The 18,631-nt window shown below is 55.2% G+C and overlaps 1 protein-coding gene across 1 annotated transcript; it reads left to right on the top strand.

Annotated features, from left to right (window-relative positions):
- The first annotated feature begins 1,950 nt into the window (after nt 1-1,950).
- HSPB8 (heat shock protein family B (small) member 8) lies at nt 1,951-13,063 on the top strand. The gene is made up of 3 exons (XM_079150427.1): nt 1,951-2,798; nt 8,866-8,929; nt 12,074-13,063. Exons 1-3 carry the CDS (start codon nt 2,432-2,434, stop codon nt 12,231-12,233), a joined length of 591 nt encoding a protein of 196 aa, XP_079006553.1. The 5' UTR covers nt 1,951-2,431; the 3' UTR covers nt 12,234-13,063.
- Nucleotides 13,064-18,631: the final 5,568 nt, after the last annotated feature.

Below are 18,631 nucleotides of genomic sequence, written 5' to 3'. Positions count from 1 at the left end.
GCCCCCCACCGGTCCGGGCTGCCCCCTTTCTCCCGAGCAGAGCGTTCTGCCCTGATTCTCCCCATAACAGGCTTCCAACCCAGCCGCCCCGCCCAGCTGTAATTACAGAGAGAGCCCGGGCGCCCGTGCCCAGCCCTGACGTCAGCCAGAAGCTTCTAGCCTGATGAGCTCATCCCACCGGAGCAGCCACTGTCCTCCGGTCCCTGGAATGTGTCACACCCTGGGGTCTCTTCCTGATGCAGAAAAACCAGAGGGTCTCCGTGGGTCCCCTCCGTGCAGATCCGCATTCAGAATCCCGTGTTCCTGCCCAGGCCATCCACCCCATGCCGGCAAGCTGGGGGTACCCAGACTCTGCACCTGTTCCCCACCTGCAGAAAGGGGGTGCCCATCATATAGACCTCGCGGTGAGGTCGCAGGCAGCCTCTCGGTGGCCCACCGCAGCGGCAGACACGGGCCAATAAATGGTGGCGACTGTTGTCACTCTGTATTCTTATTTTTAGCAAAGTGCTTCATCCGAGCCCTGCTTCGTATCAAAATAATGTCTCAATCTATGACTCATGGAATTCCTCAGCCCTCCCACCAGCCCCCTCCGGTGGAGAAGGCAGAGCTGAGACCCTGAGGCCTATCCTAAGTTGCCTACCCCTTGGGGACAGATCAAAGATTGGAACCTAATAAGCCCAAGGGGTGCTCAGGCCCAAGGAGGATCCACAAATCCACTCGTCCTGTAGTTTGGGCAGAGCAGGGAGATCTAGAATCTAGGTCTGTTTCAGAACAGAATCGGCCTGGGTCCGGTACCGTGGAAATCAGCATTAAATGGGAGCTGTCTCTCTGAACACTTCCGACAGCGGTTTTCTCGTCTATAAAATGGATGACAGAACCCTCGCTTTACAGGATTGAGGGGGAGGATCAAATACGTTAATATGTGTAAAGCGCCTGGCACAGAGCCCGGCCTGGGGCCAGCCCCACGTCACTGATAACTCAAAGCTGAAAACATGAAAGCCCTGCCTGAGACTGTCCCCTGTATCCTGATGCCACACCCAGGAGGGGGCGGCCACCAAGTCCATGTCACAGGTGGGAACACAGCTGGGAAACACCCTGGGAATGATGTTACAGCTGACAGAGAAGGTGACCTTCCTGAGCCCCTCTGGTGCATTTTCTTGTACACTCCAGGCTTCAGAGTCCTAGGGAGTCAGGTCAGCGACACCCCCACCCCTGGGTATCTGACAGCCTCCACATCTGGGCCTGCCCTCAGCCCCCATCCGCCTCCAGGTGAGGCCTGACCACCTGGTCTGTTTTCAGTGAGAATCCTGTTAGGTTGGTTTAGCCAGAACCCCCTCCGACCTCTGGTTTCTTCTTAGTCACTTCCGCCCACTGACCCTCATCCTGTTCCAGGACTATCAATTCTCATATGGGGAGTGCAGCCCAAGCCTTCTCCCCAGCGCCAAACCCCACTGCTCTGGGGACACCCACCATGCTAGCCCTGCCCGGAAGAGTCTCCCCTGCCCTGATTTAACAGGTGTCATTTGAATATAGTATACTTTTCAATTAAAAAAAAAAAATCACTCTCATGGAACATTGAGGCTTTAGGACTTTGGCCTGGTCATAAGTGGGAATTCCAATCTAGGGCCATCTGCTTCCAATCCACAGGGCTCCTGCTCCCGGCCCCTGCTGCAGGTCCCCAGGGGGTAGACAGGATGCAACACGCTCTGAGGAAGGTATTTGCAGAGGGTGACCTGAGCCCTCAGCCGGGCAAGGGTTATTAATAGCCAGGCCTGAGTGGCCTGCTTTGGGAGGTGGCTCCGGAGGAGCCAGCGCGAGGGCGGAGCTGAGCCAGGCAGTGGGGGAGGAGTAAGTGTCCAGAGAGGCTGAATGTGCAAGCCGGGCCCCTCCCAGCCCCCAGTCCAGCTGTTCCCTCAGCAGATTCTCTGGGGCTGCTTCATCACCTTTGAATACCCCGGTGACAGGAGGCGCTTGCTTGCAAAACCCGCCTCCCGCCCCCAGCAGCAAATAAATAGAGGGCTCCCGGCCCTGGAGAAACCCGGAGAAGTTTCTAGGCGCGTGTCCCTGAGGTTTATTTAGCCGCTGGCTCCCCTCTGGCCCTCGGCAGCTCTGGCTGAGAGCCTCGGCAGCCTGGGGGACGGCAGCTGGCTGGTCTCTGAGAAGCAGTGCAGAGAAGGACGGGCCCCCTGAGAGTCCCCTGCACGTGTTGGGGGGTCGCCTCCGGGGGCTGGGACCCCAGCCTGGTGAGCACCGCCATTCTTGGCAGCCGATGGTTCTGCTGTTCCCTAACGGAAGATCAGCCCTTTCCAAGCCTGAAGGATAAGCTCTGAAAGCCGCCTCACCTGCCTCGCCTTGCTGTGTGACCTTGGGTAGGTGGCTCCCTCTCTCTGAGCCTGTTTCCTCGGTTCCTCTCCGAGCTCAGCCCGTCGCCATGGCTGATGGTCAGATGCCTTTCTCCTGCCACTACCCAAGCCGCCTGCGCCGAGACCCCTTCCGGGACTCGTCCCTCTCCTCCCGCTTGCTGGATGATGGTTTTGGCATGGACCCCTTCCCAGACGACTTGACCGCCTCGTGGCCCGACTGGGCTCTGCCTCGCCTCTCCTCTGCCTGGCCCGGGACCCTGAGGTCGGGCATGGTGCCCCGAGGGCCCACTGCCGCGGCCAGGTTTGGGGTACCCACTGAGGGCAGGGGCCCCCCACCCTTCCCCGGGGAGCCCTGGAAAGTGTGCGTCAATGTGCACAGCTTCAAGCCGGAGGAGTTGACGGTGAAGACCAAGGACGGCTACGTGGAGGTGTCAGGTGAGCGAGGGGCGCCTCCGGAGAGAGAGGGGAGGGGCCCAGGCCTGGGAGTCACCCAGAGGAAGCTTCCCAGGGGACAGTCAGTGACAACCTGACATGGGTGACCTCAGGGCTCAAGAATGCAGCCCAGGATGTTATCTGCATGGAACACTCTCTCCCAGGGCCCAGGGGCAGTTTGAACCTGGGCTGGCTGCTGCCGCCTTGGGGACACCCCAGCATTGCCACCCAGGGCCTAGAAGGACCATTTCTATGCTGAGTGTGTTCATCCTGACGCACCCTGGGTTCCCAGGGAGACACCTGCCCTCATCCCAGACGAGAGCTGAGCTGACAGCATCCATGATGTTCTCATTGACCATCTGGGTTGATCGGCTGGGTTGATCGGCTGGGTTGACCAGCTGGGTTGAGCAGCTGGACTGATCAGCTGGACTGAGTGCCTCCTCTCTGCTGGGCACCTGCCACAGATGTGCTTTACCAGCAACATCTCCATCAGCCCAGGATCTGGGCTAAAAAATGCTTATGTTCCTTCCCCCCAAGAATCCTGGCCGGTCTGGGCAGCAGTAGCAGGGTGTCCAGTCCCATTTTGCAGCCCACGAGTCCGAGGCCCAGGCGCCCCCGGTCCAAGGTCGTGCCATGAGTCAGCAGCCGGGCCTGAGCGGAGTCTCGCCCATCCCCAGTGCTGGGCCCAGGGCTTTGGCTGGCTCGTCCCCAGCCTGGGCGCGGGAAGACGCTGGGGGCAGAGGCAGGAGGAAACAGGAAGGACGCTCGGCCCTGTTAAGCCGGGCAGCAGAAAAGCCACCTTCTGCTTCCCTCCCGATTAAGGCTCCATTAGAAAGAGCACGTTCCCAGCAGAGGCCCTTCAGCCAGAAAATCAATAAAAGCCATCAGGAGCACAAACCAGGGCATGGACAGGCCCTGGCAGCGCCCAGGGGGAGTGTCAAAGCTGCTCGCGGCAGAATTATAAACATCAAGGCTGCGGGGGTTGCTGGAGCGGAGGGCCCAGGGACACCCCGGAGCCACGCGCTTGAGGGGCGGGGCCGGGGTCAGCAGGGTCTCTGCACTGGCCAGCGGAGCGGCCCGAGGTCCTGGCGGGCGGGCCGTGGCCACAGATGAGCCGGAGGTGCAGATGACTTCCCTTCTGTGAGTCTCTCTTTCTTCATCTGAGAATCCCGTGGCTGAGGACCGTGGTGTTGAGCAGGGTGATGCTCCAGGGCGCTCCCAGCTGGCGCCTGGGACGCAAGGGGCCTGGCTGCTGGTGGTGGCAATGGCGTGCCATGCGTGGGAAGGTCCCAAGAAACAGCGAAGGGTAGATGCTTTCTGAGACTCGGATTCGAATCCCAGTTCATTGGCTAGATACAGCCGGGAAGTCTGCCCACCCCTGCCCCCCGTGACTCTGAGCCTCGGTTTCCCCAGCTGGGAATGGGGATCCTAGTTCTTGGTACCCTGCAAGGCTGAGGGGGTGATTTAATGCATGCGGACAAGACAGAGTGTCTATAAACTGGAGCTAATAATAGTGCCTGCCTGGCTCCCGGCACACGGCCATTATTCTCAGCCCTCCTCCTTGTTGTAATTACACTTAATTCTGGAAGCTTCCAGCCCTACCACACCCTGTGGAACAGAGTCTGGATAGGGTGTGGGAGAAGAGCAAAATCACTTCTCTTCTTTGTAGGGTTCTCCTTTGAAGGTGCTTTTTAACAAATGGGATCGGACAGTCCCAGGCTGAGACCCCCCAGTGAAGAACCATACTAATCCAGGGGCCTTAAGGGTATCATGAGGCCTCCCCTTCTCCATCTCTAAAATGGGTCCACTGGAGCTTCAGTAAGACAAAGAGGAAGCCAGTTCTGACGTGGGGTTAGGAACCTCCGCCAGACTAATCCCCTGAGAGTGCAGGCCAGATCTTTTATGAGGAGGTTTTAAAAGTTGGATTGATAACAAGGTGTTCAAAGTAAAAGCAAATTTCAGCCCTGCACAGGGATGCAGGCCAGTATTCCCAGCAGCTCGGGAGGATGAGACAGGAGGATCGCAAGTTTGAGGCCAACCTCAACAACTTAGACCCTGTCTTGAAACGAAATTGCAGGAAAGGGCTGGGGCCACAGCTCAGTGGTAGAGCAACCCTGGGTTCGATCTCCAGTTCCACACACACAAAGCAACTTTCAGGGGAAGGCTGAGGACAGATCCAGTCCCCCCACGCCACGCGCTGCCCGACAGCTGTCTTCCAAGTGCACTTCCTACTAGGCCCCCTGCTGAATGCCACCTTCCCTGGCTCTCAGGTCCCTCCCAAAGGCTTTCTGGGAGTGTGGGCAGCTGTGCTAATACTTCTCCTCCTCCACTTACAGATAAGCAAACGGAGGCCCAGAGAAACCAATTCAGCTGCTTCTCTGTCAGCGTCTGAGATTCAGGGCCAGGGTTAGGAAGGCCATATCTACTCTTGACTGTGTGGTCCTGACCAAATCCCACCTGTTTGCCTGCTTCTGAATCTTTTTCTCCATGGTTTCCGGGATCTCTAGGGCCCCAGCTGTACTGTTGGTCTTATAAAGAGAAGGACTAAGTCGGTGTTTGCTTCAAGGTGCTAATAGCCATGGGAGAGATGGAGGTAGGGGAGTTGAGAGTGTTAGAAGATGCCAGATGGACAAAGTCATGGTTGGTCTCTGCGGTGCAGGACTTATCAGAGACTTTATTTTCTTCATGTTTGAATCTGGGAGAGGCAGCTCCGTCTTGTCCAACCGTGTTTGAGTGCCTGGTTCCAGGGAAGTGTTTGGTAGATGCTGGATTAGATCATTCTGTCATGTCTCACATTCCCTCACCCCTCTCCTGCAGCCAGCCACCAGCCAAGAAATGTTCTCTTCACGGGCTGCTGAGCCAGGTGCTGGCCGGGGAAGGAGCTGGAAAGCCCTGGACCCTTATTCCCTGCCCTTTCTTAATCCCGGGGCCTGTGCTGCCCTGGAAACAGCACCTTGTTTCTTGAGCAGAGCCGATCACTCTCCTCCAAGGGCTGTCCCTGCTCCCAGCACCCACGTCCCTCTGAGGGACATGCAGAATCAGCTGTCCCTGGACGTCGTGGTTCCTTCTGCTGTTTACAAAAACAAAATGTGTTCATGGTAGAACACGTAGGCTGGAAAACAAATAAGAAATGAGGACTCACTCCTCAGCTGTGCGACAGCATCGAGGTATGCAAATGTATGCAAATGAAGCTCCAGGTCCGCCCCCTTTGACTCCATGGGCTCCCTCCTTGGGCTCCCCTTATGGAAATCTCGGACCCCTTTCTGCTCACAGGCACCCACCCGCTCCTGGGAACCTCAACTTGCGAGGAGCAAACCTTTACCAAACCATCAAAGCCCCACCCGCTCAGCTCCCCACCCAGTTTATGACTGACAAAGTGACTCTGTGACTCACCAACACGGTTCCTCATTATAACCCAGGGAGGTCGGAGTTGGCACTCCCGTTTCAGAGAATGAACTGAGGCTCCGAGAAGGGGAGAGATGGGCTAGGAACTAGAACAGGGGTTCACATCCAAACCTATGTGCCTATTTCCGAATCTTTGTTCCATCACTTTCAGGCTGTGTGACCTTGGGCACATCACTTACCCTCTCTGAATTTCAGTTTCCCCATCCACAAAATGGTAGTAATGAAAGCACGTGCTTTCTGACCTTGTTGCAAAAATTAAAGGAATCCATGTAGGTGAGGCGCTGAGAGCAGTGACCGACACCAGTGTCACACAACTACTTCTTGACTTAAGGTGGGATTCTGTCCCCATAAACTGTCAAAATTGAATGTATCACAGGTCAAAACTGCATTTAATGCACCTGATCTACTGAACATGGTCACTGAGCCCAGCCTACCTTTAAAGGTGCCTAGAACGTTAAACGTTGGTAAAATCATCTGGACACCAAGCCCGTTTTATAATAGGAAATGTAGTAAATGGACCAATTTAAAGTCAGGGAACCTTGTAGAAGTGCGCAATCCTCCCCCTCCCCCACCACCAGCGTCTTCTTGGTCTCTGGGTCCAGCAGAGGCAGGAGGGTCCCAGGGTACAAAAGGGCTGAGTCAGAGGCACTGGCCTGTCCCCAGGGGAAGCAGCTCCAGAGACCCAGGCTTTGGGGAGGGGACCAGGGAACAGATAGTGTTCTTCTGGCCCCTGGCCCATGCTCGAGCCGGGCAGTTGGTTGTCACGGAGTTGGCAACGCAGGATAAACTCTTGGAGTGACCGTACATTCCCAGCGTAGCGCGATCTGCTGGCCAGACCCTTCAGTTCGAAATTGAATCCATGTAAAAGTACCACCTCTTCTTTGCTGTCGGGAGAACAAGTGAGTGCAGGATTTCCTGAGGGCCACGTAGCCATCCAGAGCAAGCCTGAGAAATTCTAAAGCGTGGGTCAGCTGCAGTGGCTCAGGCCTGTGATCCCAGCAGCTTGGGAGGCTGAGGCAGGAGGATGGCAAGTCGGAGGCCAGCCTCGGCAACGTAGGCCCTGAGCAACTTCGTAAGACCCTGTCTCAAAATAAAAAATTAAAAAGGGCTGGGGATGTGGCTCAGTGGTTAAGCACCCCTGGGTTTAATCCCTGGTACCAAAAAAGAAAGAAATTCTAAAGCATGGAATCTATTCTCCACAGGGCCTGGGACGAGATCTGGCTTCAGTATTGAGTAAAATGGGGTTTGTTCCAATGTCAGGAATCTTCTTAGGCCCCAAAAGTAGGGAACTGTCTAAGTGAGCTGTTACAAATCTCAGCCCTGGGACACTGTGCTGCCCCTAAAAATCCTGTGGTCCAAGAATATTTGGTACCATGGAAAAATAATCGGAGCCTGTTAGCAAGCCAGAAAGACAGGTTTCAAGCAGAACACACAGAACGACCCCATTTAATAAAATATATGGCGCACGTCTACACTAAATAATGTTTGTGCCTTTCTAAGAAACATAAAGAAACATCTGGAACTGATAAAAATGGAACTCTGGGTGGTCTTGATTTTTTTTTTTCTTTTTTTAACCTTTCATAACATGGATAATGCATTATGTATGTAATCAGAAAAGTGTCACTAAAGGAATAATTAATAATACAAAAGTAATGTGATTACCTTTACCTTTTCAGTTTTAAAAAAATCCAGAGGGCACAAAAGACCATGTATCCTATCAGATTATTGATAGTCTGGATTCCAGCGCCCTGGGGTGGCCCCCTGTGTAAGGGAGGGTCTTGAGCTCTGGAATGTGGTCCCGCAGGGGTGTGGGAAGGGGTTGGGGCTGTTTGAAAAGAAATCAGAGACACCCACTCTACTCAAAAGGAGGAGGAGCAGGAGGGGCCAAGAGCATCCGAATTTGCTAGAAAAATCACCAAATAAAAGCTAATCTGGGTCCACAGCCTTCTTATATTTTTCCCTCCCGGCGTGAGCGACCCTGTGGAAGGTGGAGCTGATGCAATTTCACCTCCGTGGCTCTGTGGTCTCCCTTCCTCAGAAGAGGCTGGGTGGATTCGGCAGATGGATGTATTATTCTAGAATGTTCTTTCGCCACTGGGAACAGATAGTGTGTCTCAAAGAGCTAACCCCGAGCTGGAACAGACAGGAGATCAGAGGGCAGAAGGGCATCAGGCCCCAGAACTTGGTCCAGATTCAGAGATGGCTCATTCAAAGCCCGGAGCAGCCCAGCACCCGCTGGGTGGCCCAGGGTCTGATCTGGGCCTCTGTTTGCACCTGGGTCACAAGGGGAGCAGGCAGCCTATCCTCAGAGCCAGGCAAGGGCCAAAGCAAGCCGGGTGGAGAAGCTGGATAGAAAGGCGCCCACAGCAGGTGGCTGCACGTCCTTGTCCCACCCAGCCTGGGCTGCGCACCCTGGGGCTCTGCGGGCTGGCCTGGCGGGAGGAGTCAGGGGAGAGCAGTGGACGGTCTGGTCCCAGGTGGCCCATTTCTGCAGTAGCCTAAGACTCAGAGATGTCAACCCACCAGTCCATGCCCTTCCTGGGCAGCATCCTCTCAGCTGCCTGGGAGGTGGCCTTGGTCCTCAGAGTCCCCGGAGCACCCGAGTCCGGCTGGGGGCCACCCAAGAGACCAAGACACCGACACATGACATTCCTCGTCCTTCCAGGCAAACACGAAGAGAAGCAGCAGGAAGGAGGCATCGTCTCCAAGAACTTCACAAAGAAGATCCAGTGAGTCACCCACGGGGGCCTCAGGGGGTGGGGACGACGGGCGAGGGGGAGGGGCGGTGCTGGGACCCAGATCTGGGGCCCAGCTCTTGCCAGACGCTCCTCGGAGCAGGGAATCCAACTGTCACCTCTGAAGGGAGAGAAAACTGCAGCTGAGCTGCAGGGGCGTCCAGTGGGGGACAGGTGAGCTCTCTCCAGTCAGCATGGCCCTACTCTAAGGTCTGCCCCAGACATGGCCACATTCATCTAGGGGAGAAGACATCACCCTCCTTGTATCTGGGGGGGAACAAGGTCTTCCACAAGTGAGAGCACAGGCCCAAAGTCTATCCTGGGGATTTAGCACGACCCCCAACAGACTCCTGAGCCGCCAAGGATGCCAGCCCTGGCGGTCTTTGCAGTGGCCGCTTGTCACTACAGTCCCTGTCACTGCATCTTGACTCCAACCAGCCCAGCCAAGATGGCCTGTGTCCACAGAGACTCACGCCTCTCTCAGCCTGGGGACTCTGCACTCCTGTCTCTTTCCCTTCGGGCCCATCTCTGACCCTCCCAGCGCCTCTGCAGTTCTTGGAAGCCCAGGGACACGTCTTGATAAGACAAACACCAAACCGGTGTGTGTTCACCGTGCCTGGCTCGCTGGCCATGCGGTGACCTGCCCCTCTCCCTGGTGCAGCCACCAGGTGGAACATTGCTGGGGGCAGAGGCCAGCCAGCGGGGAGAGGCCGGACAGTGACGTGTCTTTCCAGAGACCCAGGCAAAGCCAAGCCGTGGGGAGGACTGAGCAGGAGAAGTCGGGGAGAGCAGGCTCTGTGGAGATGGCCATGTCTGTGGACTTCCCCGGCACTGAAGCCTGGGGAAAGGGCTTGCTGGGAAATCCCTGACCAGAGAAAAATGGCTGACGCTGCTGGAGGAGCTGGTCTTCAGCTGCTGGTGGGCTGATGGTTAAGGTTGTTAAAATATTGACCAGCCGTTTCCCTGAACTCCACAAGAGCCCTCTGCAGCCTACCTTGGCCACCCTGACCTTGTCCCTGGGTCCCCCCAAGCCTCCCATATTCCCTGGGGCAGGGAGATCCCATCACTAGGACATGCGTCCATCTCTTCTGAATGACAGGGACCCAACTGTGGCAGTTGTTAAATATTCTGAACCTCAGCCCTGGTGCCAGGGTCCTGGCTCTGGGACAAGGCAGGTGGGAAACCGAGCACCCTGATTGACAGCCGGGAGCAGGCATGTCCGCATCCTCTCCCGCCAGCCAGGGCTGGGGACTGTGTGGGTCCGTGGGAACCCGTGTCATTCAAAGACTCCACAGGGCGGGAACCTGGGAGTCCTGGGACCTGGCGGCTCTGCTCAGACTGCAGACTTCAAGGAGTGGGGCTGGAGACGGGGGCCAGCTCAGGAGGCCTCGCTGCTGCTTCCACTCGTTAGAGGTCAGGGAAGTTTCTTCGGCCGGGCTGGACCCTGGGGAGGTTCCCACCCAGGCAGGATGCTGCAGCTGCTTGCAGCGGCCCGGAAATGCATCCCAAGGCGGCTGTTGATGGGATCGGGGACAGAGGACGAGGTCTGGGAACTTGCCTGTCAGGTGGGGGCAGGGCTGGGGCCAGAGCTGGGCTCTTGTCTGTGCCCAGCTTGGGTGAGAGAGCAAACGGGAATCAGGGGGTACAGAACCTCACCAACAGAGGATGACCGGCCATCACTCTCCCACCCTGGGGGCTCCACACACAGGTCACCTGGCGAGAGAGCTTGGACAAGTCTAGTCCCACCTCCGGGCCTCAGTCTCTCCATGTGTAAAACCAAACATAGTCTAGAAGATCCTCTGGGGACCAACATTCCGTGGTGGGATGAGATCGCAACTGGTGGTAGAGTGTCCAAGCTGTCAAGATGCTGATGTGCGTTCTGACAGGGCCACGGCGCCCCAAGACGTGGGTGGATACTGCTAGCACCCCCTTCTCCCTACCAGGACACAGGCCCAGAGAGGCCAGAGTGGTGACTGACTCCTGGTTTCCCCTCGGTGGCCCTTTCTTCACAAGTCTGGTGCCCATGGAGGCAGGAGAAGATCAGGGTTTGGAGACCAGGATTGCAATTCTTAGTCCCAGCTGCCAGGTACCAGCTGTGTGACCTTGGGCAAGTCAGTTCACCTCTCTGAATCTCAGTGTCCTCCACTGTAAATTAGGCAGAGTAATGGAACCCACCTGGCTGGATTATTGTTAGCAACTCAGCAAGGTGATTTAGATACCTGGCACATAAAAAAGACACTCAGAAGGTCATCGCTTTCCTTATTTTTATTAATAATGGCATCCCAAGGAAGCCATGAACGCAACCTTGTAATTGCCAAGTCTGTCGAGGAACCGTGTCCCACATAGCCTTAGTCATCCCAAACGACTCAAGATTCACTTAAAAAAAAAAAAAAAAACTTAAGGGAATTAGAAGCAGATCTGCATTCAGAAAACTCGTCTTTGATGCTCTCTCACTCACAGAGCTGGCCATTTGGTGTCCCCGAGTCTCTACTTAGGGATCTGTGAAATGGGCACATTAACTCTTACCTATTCGCCAGGCTAGCCTCCCACGAAGCTCCAACCAGGCGATGCCGATAACGGAGTTTGGGGAACAGTTACCACCCGCGGAGATACTCCAGGTGGGACCCACATCCCATCCTGAGTATGCCGCCAGGGCACCGTCCATCCGCGTGGCCAGCCACACCCACTGACCTGCCTACCTGATACACCACAGATCCCGCCACTAATGCATTTTGTCCTGAAGAACTCCCCACCAGGCGAGTACTGGTGTCACCTCCTGTGACATCTGGCTCGAGCTCCGTGGGGATGACTAGTGGTGGCCATTTTTACCAAACTGGTCCCCGGTGACCTCAAGGCCGTGTGTTACTGGTTGCAAAGCACAGCAGGCTCTGCATGCTGGCGCTTCTGATACCGTAGGGACCTGACGTTATTAAATGTATCCCTCTTCTACCCTTCGTACCAGGACTCAAACTCGCCTAGCAAGAGCAGCTGAGTAACCTTCCCCAGGTCAGGCAGAACGTCGGAGATCTGGGGTTCAGACCCAGTAGCCTCCGCCCCCAGAGCCCGTTAAGCTTATCTTTCGAATGAATCCAAATGCCATTAAAAATGATGGGTGGCTCAACTCTGTGCTTCCCGCAGGCTTCCCGCGGAGGTGGATCCTGTGACCGTATTCGCCTCGCTGTCCCCGGAGGGTCTGCTGATCATCGAGGCTCCCCAAGTGCCCCCTTATTCACCCTTTGGAGAGAGCAACTTCAGCAACGAGCTTCCCCAGGACAGCCCGGAAGTCACCTGTACCTGAGACCCCAGTCCCGGCCCATCCTTTTCCCTCCCCAACCCCGGGGGCTTCTCCGATTCCAGGGTACCTTACTTTAGCTGAACTCAGATTTAGTGCAACGAAAACGTGGGGGCTGGGGAGAGGGGAGAAGGACCCCAGGGTCCCTGGACGGTGTAGTACTAGGTTTCTCCACAGGGTGGCGCAATTGGCAGATCCAGCTTGGTTGCGTTAGGCCAAACGTGCTGGGAGTTTTTCTTTGGTGACCTTATTCTATGTCGATGAAAACGTCGTACATTCTCTAATTGCAAAATGAATAAATGGGGACATTTCCCATTGCATCTGACCTTGCAGCTAGTGCGAGGGTTGCCTTTCTCGGGGGACCTCCCCACCGCCCAGATTCCGGCTCTGGGATCCCGGCTTCCATGCCTGCCTTGGGGTTTGGTTGATGAAGCCCGCTGGCTCACCCCACTCCCTTTCCACACCCCTGGCCTGCAAAGGGTCCTACACAGGTTTAGATGCGATCCTCACCTACACATAAAAACAGTGCCTTCTGCCCTCTGCCCAGACGTTTACAGCATGCTCCCAAGGTCCCCAACTGCCTGGGACCCCTCAGCTGATTCTCTGGCTAAGGTCCACCCTTCTTGTGTCCCCTGTGTCCAAGCTGGGATTTTTACAGAGGGGGCTGTCTCCAGACAGCTCCTCCGGGAACCAAGCATAGGCCAGGCAGCCTGGCAGGCAGGCTATGGTGTCATGTATGTGGGGGGATGTGTGTGTCCTTGTTTGACTTGTGCTGTTTAGGGGGGAAATAATAATAAAAATTAATAATAACGACAATAAAGGAGCTGATGTTCTTAGCCTGGCGTGTTTCTTTTGGTGAGAAACAAAATGCACGATCACTTAGACATGCAATATCAGAAGTGCCACGGCTTCTAGTAACAGTGCCTGGCAAATAGTGGCTTAAAGGACATAAGTAGCTATTTCATTTCACAAGAAATTTACAGGTAAGGGGTCCCGGGGTTGTTTCTTCATTGGTGGCGCCACCAAGAACCGGAGCGTTCCCGTCTTTTTCCTCCGCCATCTCTGATGAGTTACACAGTCTGTCCTCATGGTTGCAAGGGGGCTGCAGAAGCTCCCAGCCTCTCATCCTCATATGGAAATGTCTGGGAGGAGAAGGCAGGGGTAAAAAGGTCTTCTCATCTGACTGCTTGTTCTATCAGTGAATAAAATATTTTCAGAAGCTTCCAGTAGAGATCTTCTTTTATCTCCTTGGCCCAGACTAGGTCACTTGTCTATCCTGAGACTAATTCCTGTCCAAAGGAAATTGATGGCCACAATGGGCTTAGATGATATTGATTTATTCCTTGAAGCCAGAACTTTAGCAAAATGAGGAAACGGCATAGCGGCTGTGAGGGTAATCCACAGCGCACTGGATGCCACGGATTCAGATGCTGGCAGGAGCCCAGACCCCTAAACAGAGAGTGGTGGGGAGTAGGGTTGCTGAAATGGTCCATCAGTCGGCCCTCACTGGGATGTGATGCAGCCGCATCCCGCACTTCCGGTTGTGTGCTTTCCCCCGACTCAGGGCTCCATGTCCCTATGTCCTTTCATTGTGACCACAAAATGTTTGCCATCACTCCCACATCCTCCCACATCCCAGTCCAGAGGCAGCAAAGCCAGACTCTCCCCAGACTGCCTATCATCTTTCTAAGAGTCATTCTTATTGGACCAGTTTGGCTCACATGACCATTCCTGAGCCGATCGCAGTTCAAGACATCAGTTTTGATTGGCCAGACCTAGGTCACATGTTCCATCTCAGGAGCCAATCCCATGGGGTCCCCACAGCACCCTAGGATGGAGATACTCATTTCTACAACCAAGAAGCTGAGGCTAAGAAGAGGTGGATGGGGTAAGTCTCACGGTGACAGCCGACCTTGAACCCATGCCTTCTGTCTTGGAAGAGTTCATGAAGAGCCGCCGGGCCGCTTCTCCAGCCTCCTCCAGACCTCCAGACTTCCTGAGGTCCATAAGACGTAGGATCAGTGCGCATGTCCTGAGCAGCTGCCTTGCTCGGTCCTGTGCAGTGCACGGACCTGGCTATGAGGAGCCCAGTGTAGTGAGAGAGGCAGGCGAGGAGAGGGACCCTCACCGACCCTTAGTGTGCAGAGCTTCATGCGTGTGAGAATTCACCCTGCAAGCCTCGGTGGAAGGTCCGCTCTCTGACCCGTTTACAGAGAAGGAAACGGGGACATGGAAGTGTCCAGTGCCCCGCCCCCAGGCACACACCCGGTGAGCAGCAGACCCCGGCAGCCCGGCCTCAGGACTTTGTTCCTCTCTCGGCCTGTCTCCCAACAAGGCAACCTGGAAAGGGCCTGAAGTGAGTCTGCCATATAGCAAGTCAGGGCTTGGCCAAGGGGTGGGATTCAGGCATGGCTTGCTCCAGGGGAGGCTCGGCAGGCTTGAGGACCAGACTCTGTTGCAAGACTTGAGTGAGCAGGGGTAAGGGGAGGCTGAGAGAACCCGTGAGCCCAGGAGAACGGCGTGTTCCTTTCCTAATGCTCTGCTGACGCCTCCTTCAGAGGACTGAGGCCAAAACGTCTCTTCGAGACCCACAAGACTGCTGGAGCTGTCCCTGGCCATCCCAATAACCTCAGCCTGGAATCCCGGACTTCCTGGAGCCCATCCACTGCCCTTTCCTGCCACCAGTTGGGTCGAGTGAAGGGGGGTCCCAGGGAGCCAGGTGGGATGGCCAAGGCCTGAGACCTGTCAACCAGGGCAACAGCTGGATGGTAGCAAGAGGTGGCTGGCAAGGGAGGGGCAGAGGTGGGGCTGGACTGGAAGCCGACCTTATAATGCACAGAATTCCGTTCTAAATTCTTTGCACAGTGATCTGGGCTCATGTGGCAGTCCAGCCTGTAGGGATCTTGGGCACCTGTGGGCACTTCCTGTGCATGGTCTTGCGGGCAGGGGGTGGATGGAGTTTAAAGTGAACCCAGAGCCAAGGACAGGGAGACGCCTTCATGGGCAGGACCTGGAAGTGAGAAGGGAGTGCAAGAACGGACGTTCAGAGATGGCAGATGTGTTGGGGCAGGCTCACTCGAATAAAGGTTTGCTATATTTTTATTTAAATATCTCAAGAGGACCTGGCTTTTTCAGATAGCCAGTTACTCCTCAGATGGACAGCAGGACTCAGGAAGGCACAGGCCACACTTTGGTGCTTCTCCACTGAGTTCCTAACTCCTAACACATTGTTCCATCCGAACACTGATGCACAGATGAATGAGTTGAACAAATAAAATCCAAACTCCTTTCAAAGTCCTGCATGATCTGTCACCTCCTGTCCCCTCTTGTCACCTCTCCAACTTCATCCCCCACAGCTCCCTCTCTTATTCCCTATACACAGGTCTCCTTCCTGCCCCTCAAACTCTGTGCTCCTTCTCACCCCGGGACCTTTGCACATTCCATCCCTTTGGTTGCAAATACTGTCCCCAGTTCCTTGCCCAGATGCTTGCATATTAAAATGCACACTTCCCTCAACGCATCCCTCCTAGAGATGCAACCTGGAACACACACTCATAAAGAACAGGGATTTTCTTTTCCTGTCTCATCCAGCGCTGTCTTTTATGCCAAGTGCCAAGTTTGACCCATCGGAGACAATACAGCTTTCTCGAGTGAACAGTGAGTGTGGGTCACCTTGGAAAACCAGGCTAATGGCAAAATCTCCAACTCCTGAAACCAGTTCATTTCAGTTCTGGGAACTTCTAGGCCAAGGGCAAAAGATGTGACATCAAGATAGATGACAAGACCCTTCCCCAGAGACCCTCCCAACCAAGTGGCAGAGGAATATTGTTCCCAAACCCTCACTTCCATGAAGCTGGGACAGGGGGTGCCCAGGGAGTGTGGTCCACGCGGCACCGCCTGCTCCCTCCCAGCTGCCTTCCCGCCAGCCCACTGCCAGGGGTGATCTATGGAGATGATTTGATTTGACCTTGAAGGGAAGAAACAAATTAATGTGTCTAGAAATAAATTCCAGGAATCAGTGACTGGCTTGGCTCCACCCCTGCTCGGCACCCCACGAGCTGTGCATTATAATGTGGAAATCGACAGTGTCTCCGCAGCATCTGGGGCCCCGCGCCTGCCACTCCTGCGGGAGTCTCCAGGCCGGCCGAGCCCGCAGGCACCCTGTCTGCAGCAAGGTCAGCCGGCCAGTCCCCAGCTCGGGAGCTGCCCGGGTGTCAGCAGATGTGGATTCCCGGTGGTTCTGGAGGGAACAGGGAAGGGCTGCCAGGTGGGCCGGCACCGCCCTGTTCTTCTCCCCAAATGACTGAAATACGCAGGGTCTGGAGGGACCCCAGCCCCGCCCGCAACTGCGGAATTCAGCGTCCACTTACGGGGTGCCCGTGCGTAAGGCCCGGTTCAGCTGGGCGCTCGGAATCAAAGATGCCAGGGGTCCCAACGTGTCAGCGTCGGGTCTCTTAATGCTTCTGTGCCACTTGGTGAACATCACTGCCCGAGTCTCTAAGGTCCCCGGGTCCCAACCGGTAGGTCGCTCGTCTTATTCTGTTGCTTCTCCATCTGCGCCCTTGAGAGAGACGCCCGCCCCAGGGCCAGCCGGTTCCTGCAGGCGGGTTTCAGGCCACGCCAGCCACCGGCACCCCGTCTCCTCCTGCACTGTGCTCTGGAGCCGGGGCCAGGTCCCGGGCAGCTCGGGGCAGCCCTGGCCCCCCGTCCGCTGCAGCTATTCAGGCAGCCGCTCCTGTGCCGCCTCGCCCTGCGGAAACCAGACCCTGGGGACCCCGGGCCGCCCTGCGCGTTCCCCTCTTCTTGGGATCTGTGAATGGAACAGGAATCCAGGTGGTTTCAATCGCCAGCCCAGCACCTTAGGGAGGAATGGAAGGACCAGCTGACTGGGCAGTGTCGCCTGGTGACCAGCGATCACAGATGATTCCGTTTCTCTTGCACCTGTCTGTGGCCCGTCAGAGCTGCAGGACACACGACTCATTCTGATCTGATGGTGACAGCTTACAAAATCCACAGCAGACAAGGTGACAGAGCTTCTGTCAACAGTTGCATACACACACACACACACACGTGCATGCACGCGCGCACCTCAGAGCTAAGTCGGCACAGACCCAGTTGTTGAAGAACAAAAAAAGTTCAAAAACAAAATCTTTGCAAAAGCGACGGAAATGGATACTTTCGGTGTGTGTCTAAGATTTCCTGCTGGCTCAGCAATTCCCAAAGTGGGTTTCAAAACAAAGAACAGGAAGTGAGGAGCATTCTTCGGTCAAGTAAATGGAGATGGTGCTGGATTAGAGAAAGTTAGACGGTGTTCTTTAGTCTGGTGGTGTGCACTGGGACCCTCCAAGAGGAAGCTGCAGCTGGTAGCAGCTGTGGCCTTGCAGGTGACCCTAAAACGGAGAGATGGAGAACAATTAAGCTACCACGGCATTTGCTGAGGTTCAGGAGTTCAGCTGAGCTTTGCTGGGCAGTCCTGGCTCAGGGTCTGCAGTTACGTCATCTTGGACAGCAGGCAGCTGAAGGCTGGACTGGGGCCCGGGTCTGCTGCTGAGTTGACTCTCGTGGCTGTGGGCGGGAGGCCTCAGTTTCTCACCACGTGGGCCTCTCCAGGGGGCTGCTTGAGCATCCTCATGACATGGCAGCAGTCTTCCCCACAGCAAGTGATCCACAAGACAGCCCGAGGCAGGAGACTAATACCTTTTGTGATCTATCCATGAAGTGTCACAGCATCACTTCTGCTGCATGCTATGGGACAGCATAAGTATAGAGGAGCGCTGATCTGAATTCATTCTCACTGAGGCATTAACACTCCACGTTCAGCATTCATTGGCTCAAATCCGCTCTGGGCATGGAAGGGGAGTGGTCAGCTCACTCATGAGGACATAAACATCAAGCTCTTTGATCCTGTGAATAAAGCTGCTCTTGTCACTCCAGAGCAATACTCCAAAGCATACAGGTGTCACCCATGGAGACAGAAGCACCCAGAAGCCAGGAGAGACATACACAGAAATTGCAAAAGGAACCTGAGGGGACTTCAGGAGACCTGGCAAATCACCATCATTGTCTGCTGCTTTTACATTCAGGAATAACTGGAAATGACGAAATGGCTCAAACAGCATGCAACCTTTATGTCATGATTTATGGTCACAAAACCCTGGGAAAGCCAACCTCCAACCATCAGACCCCCTTTCAAAGCAAATAAAGCATGCATCTACGTTTATGTTTTATGTGTTTTAAAATACAACTTTATTTTTTTCAAAGAAAGGAGAGGGAGGGGGTATGAAAAATGGTGGAATGAGACAGACATCATTACCCTGTGTACATGTATGATTGCACGAATGGTATGAATCTACATCGTGCACGACCATAGAAACGGAATGATGTACCCCATCTATGTACAATGA

Source organism: Sciurus vulgaris, assembly GCF_902686455.1.
Source record: "Sciurus vulgaris genome assembly, chromosome: 8".
NCBI classification, from domain to species: domain Eukaryota; kingdom Metazoa; phylum Chordata; class Mammalia; order Rodentia; family Sciuridae; genus Sciurus; species Sciurus vulgaris.
This window is presented reverse-complemented; position numbering and strand designations above follow the sequence as displayed.

Excerpts from the sequence above, each read along its gene's own strand:
- HSPB8 (XM_079150427.1), top strand. The coding sequence starts at position 2,432 with ATGGCTGATGGTCAGATGCCTTTCTCCTGCCACTACCCAAGCCGCCTG. Across the intron at positions 2,799-8,865 it reads CGGCTACGTGGAGGTGTCAG|GCAAACACGAAGAGAAGCAG; the intron begins GTGAGCGAGGGG and ends TCGTCCTTCCAG. Across the intron at positions 8,930-12,073 it reads AACTTCACAAAGAAGATCCA|GCTTCCCGCGGAGGTGGATC; the intron begins GTGAGTCACCCA and ends TGCTTCCCGCAG.